This window comes from Limulus polyphemus, unplaced genomic scaffold (genome assembly GCF_000517525.1).
Source record: "Limulus polyphemus unplaced genomic scaffold, Limulus_polyphemus-2.1.2 Scaffold1304, whole genome shotgun sequence".
NCBI classification, from domain to species: Eukaryota; Metazoa; Arthropoda; class Merostomata; order Xiphosura; family Limulidae; genus Limulus; species Limulus polyphemus.
In genome coordinates this window covers 135,675-140,276 of record NW_013666914.1, presented here as the reverse complement: position 1 = coordinate 140,276, position 4,602 = coordinate 135,675, and the positions used below count along the sequence as shown (strand labels likewise).

General features: G+C 33.0%; 1 protein-coding gene across 1 annotated transcript in view; it reads right to left on the bottom strand.

Moving 5' to 3' along the window:
• The window catches only part of LOC106463023 (ATP-dependent RNA helicase DHX8-like), a 49,262-nt gene that overhangs the window by 12,050 nt on the left and 32,610 nt on the right, over nucleotides 1-4,602 (bottom strand). The window contains exon 20 of the mRNA XM_013922992.2: nucleotides 2,421-2,561. Coding sequence (XP_013778446.1) covers nucleotides 2,421-2,561 — 141 coding nt within the window. The remainder of the gene's footprint in view (nucleotides 1-2,420; nucleotides 2,562-4,602) is intronic.

Genomic DNA, 4,602 nt, shown 5'->3' with positions numbered 1-4,602 from the left:
GGAAAATCAATTAACAACGGAGACGTAACAATATGTTGTTCAGACTGACGGTATACAGAAGCGTCTTAAGAAAATAACCTTACTGAAATATGAGGTTATGAGTTTTTCGTAATTATAGAAATGTTGGAATTTAATTTTATAAGAACTAAGAGTTATATGACTACCTTTTATCATGCAAAAAAAAAAATACAAATTTGCTTGTTGTTAAGCGCAAAGCTACACAATAGGCTATTTGTGTTCTGGCCACCACGAGCTTTTAGACTTACCATTGTAGCACGGGGTAGGGGGGGGGGCTAAAAATGAAATTATGGAAGTGTTTTCAGTAAAATATCTGCCAAAAAATTAAACTAAATACTGTTATTAAGTATAAAATACAAATATTCAAAAACAACAACGTGATTTTATGACGCAGGTTAATAGCTTTACAAAACAAAGAAAAAATAGTTTTTCTCAGTTTGGAACTGATGAAGACATGAAGGTAGATGATGTTTTTATGATTTCTACTGAAATTCTACGTCAAAGATTTTCTTTCAAATAACCAACATCTTCAAATGACAGAATACGTTTGTTTATTTACGAATTTCGCGCAAAGCTACTCGAGGGCTGTCTGCTCCAGCCGTCTTTAATTTTGAAGTGATAGATTACAAGGAAGGCAGTTAGCCAACTTTTAGGTTACTCTTTACCAACGAATAGGGGAATTGACCGTCACATTATAACCCCCCCTCCCACACACACACACACAGTGATGGGATTCAAACCCGTGACCCTCAAGTTATGAGTCGAGTGTCTTAACCACCAGGTCATGTAAGTCGTTGACAAAGTAAGAGCGCCAACTTTTTAATCTTAAAAAAATTAATTTCAATATCATTAACCATGGTAGTGGTTCGTAATATAGGGATCGCCCGTTTGTTCTTCTTTATTATTATTTGATATTGTTCCGCCAGCCTACAAAAAAAATGTGAGTATTATAATAAAACTTGGGCAATATTATTAAAGGGATCATTGCGCATTGTGTAGGATAGTTTTTATGTTTATTTGTCTACCTAGCAATAACAGCTGCTGTGTACCATTGACACCCAATCATTTTAATCATGTAGTCTGTGGTTTATATGGTGCCTCATATAGCGATTATTAACTTATTGTTGCAACTGTGTTGATGTCGCATATCATTTGTTTACATATAGGGTTCCTACCCTTTCGGACACAACGCTACTCACAAGATCACAGTTTTTGAGCTTTTGTTTTTACCACTGCATGATTGATTTTGGCCGTGTTACACAAACGTCTAGGTTGTTTCTCACAACATAAACCATTAAGCCGTAGTTCAAAAGATAGCACCAAGCACATTTTTGACCATCGGATCGGCAATCACAGTGATTGCTGATGGTAAGTGTCATAGCTAACACTGTGTGATTGCGAATGTTATAGATACTGTAGATAGAGTAGCCATCCTTGAAGCTGACTATAATGAGTGGCAAGAATCGTGCAAGCAGGAGATGGAGATTCTAGGCGAAAGTTTTTCCACTGTGACGACCCTCAACTCTGGTGGGCTGTCGCTGCTGCATACTTTATCTGAAACTAAATATTTTCTGAATAAAATATATAGCTACAAAATTTCTGCCTCGGCTTGTAGAAATGTCACAACCCATTAATGTATATTATATGTATATTAATATAATCAATTCATAATTGTTCGTTAACACATTTTCAACCTTGTAAAGAATATAAAACTCATGTAGTTACAAAATCTAGTCCATGCACCATTCCAGTATAGTTCAGTAGTTCCTCCAATCCAGTGTTTACAGACTCCTCGTATAGCCACAGGGTATAAATATAGTAGCTATGTATATTTTACAAGCATATACATAACATGTGGTATGTTGATCACTAAGCATCATTGTGATCATACATGCTGTACCACTATCAATGATAACACTGTGGCAATGATATCAGGAGCAACAGCCATTCAATCTGCATGAAGTCAATCCAAAGGTTGTCATGTTTCCCGAGAGAGCATCATACACCAACTACGTATTTGATTAAACTGTTTCAAATAGGACAGTATTGTTATTATACAGACTTATATCCATGATGAACATAAAAAAATGAAAAAAGAAAGATTATCAAAAATCTTTAATTTACAATGAAGAATTAGGGATCTTCAAAAAATACAGATGCAAGATAGGTAGCTTAAAGTGAAAATGCAATCATAAAAAAAGTAAACAAACAAGCTTAAAGTTTGAGATATAGTGTTGACATTATTTCCTCAAGCTACAAATCCCTATTTTGATTCCATGTCTAAAAGCTGTGATATTTAGGAGAGAAAAAAAGAGTATTTAATTTCAGTAATAAGTAAATCTGAAAAAAAAAAGTAAAAGAATTACCAATCAGGTTGTTTTAGAGAAAGAACAAAATATTACCTGTGAAATGGGAGTCACAACTAAAGAATCCATTCCAGTTTTTGAATTGTAAACCTTCTGTTTCACAAATCCTGGATCCACAACATAATATATACCATCAATGGTCAAAGAAGTCTCTGCAATGTTTGTGGCAATAACAACCTGAATAACATACAGCACTTGTTAACTGAAGTACACATATTCTATTCATATTAAATGTTTAACAACTCAACTTAGCTTTCAATATTAAAATTTATACACATACTGATGTACAATAAATTAACAATTATGTTGTTATTACTGTTTTAACACTCTCTCAGTTTATATATAATCCACCAAACAACTTCACAAATGTTTTAGTAAAATCAAAAGCTTGGTATACAAGGTGTGCAACAGTTTATTCATTACAAGTCTGTTAGGTCATCTTCTGTCAAAAAGCCTTAAGTGGAGTATCACTTTATCAAAAAACATACTCTGTTCTATTTCATGAATGATTCTACAGATTATGCACTTTTTTTTTATTTAGGGCAAATAATTTTATCTTTTGAACTCATAGCGTGGTACTCTCATACAGTTGTTTTTATCATAACACAAAAGAAAAGGAGGATTATATCCAAATGAAGCAGAACTTAATTCAAGCATTAAAAAGATCATACAAACTGGTTCAAGTCCTAATTCTATCCACTCCAGACATTTTCTATCCAACACCTACTTTTCTTAAACTATTTTTTCTGTATCAAGCTTGTAAAGACATGAAGCCAATTAAGAGCAAGCAATACCAATACAACAAAAGAGTAATGAACCCTCTTAACACTGAAGTGATAACCAGATCCTCCAAGCATGATAATTCCACCTTTGTGCAAAGATTAATCATTAATAAATCAATCAAAATATAGCAATCACCTCAACTCTACTGACCTTCACATATTTAATCTTGGGTGAAACAATCATATCACTTTATGAAACTAGGCAGTCTGGACCAAATAAAAAAAGTCATGCAACAGAATTGAGCACGTATACAAACTTGAGTTAATTTGTAAACCTAATATAATGGTAGTACATGTGGAAATGTGAAGCCTTGTAAGGCTTAAAAATTCCTCATTGAATTGAAAATGCTGTGAATCACATGTTTACATGTACTATCAAACTCTTTTCTTGGGTAAACTGTTTTGTTTTTTTGTTTTTTTATTATTATTGTGGAGAGGATGATCAGGCATACTTTTGACATTACTCAATTCCATAATTCTGGTATCATTGTAAAGAGAAGGCCTTGCTCTTTCTAAAAATATAGTATTATTATTCATTGTAAAATCCAACAGTTTATATCATGAAGTTTTATATATATATATACATGAATTCTGAAGTACGGTCTTTAAAATACAGAGCTGGGCCGTAAGTAACAGCATTTGCTGGACACAATGATCATAAAATTCTGTCTGGAATAACTTGGCTTTGTTACTTAATATACCTATCTGTAAAAAATCTATTATAAATGCATGCTCCTGATTTGATACTGGAGATTTTCTCAGAAGAAAGAGTTTTGGGTTACAAACTTTTACCCACTAACAGCTGTTGCTGAAATGTATAGTGAGAGCCTAAGATTAAGTGCAAACTTTATTTTGAAACCCCAAACAGCCAGAAGAAACAGTTTTGGGTTAGAAACTTTTACCCACTAACAGCTGTTGCTAAAATGTATAGTGAGAGCCTAAGATTAAGTGCAAACTTTATTTTGAAACCCCAAACAGCCAGAAGAAAAAAACACTGTTACTTACATAGCATTGACTGAGAATGAACTGATGTTTGCCAACACTATGTTAAGTTTGCACCAAACAATTATCGTTATGAAGAAGTGCCTTCAGTGTACAGTTAATGCATGTGAAGAAAATGTTACACTGATAGATGTGAATGAGTGTTGCACACTGAAAGATGTGAATAGATGTAAATATGTTAGACATCTGAATATACTGGAGTTACCTATATGGATCTTAATAGAATTTACTTAACAAAACCTTTTCTAGTTGCTTTTGAAGTTAAACCAGCTATAACATATGAGTTTACCCTCAAATTGTACAGAAATGTTTTATATTTACACCTGGAAAAAAGTTAAGCACCCCCAAATATTTTTCAGGATTGCTTATTGAAAATAAGGTTTAATTTTCATGATGTTGAGCAATGTTCATAATTTCAAACATAATTAAATGGA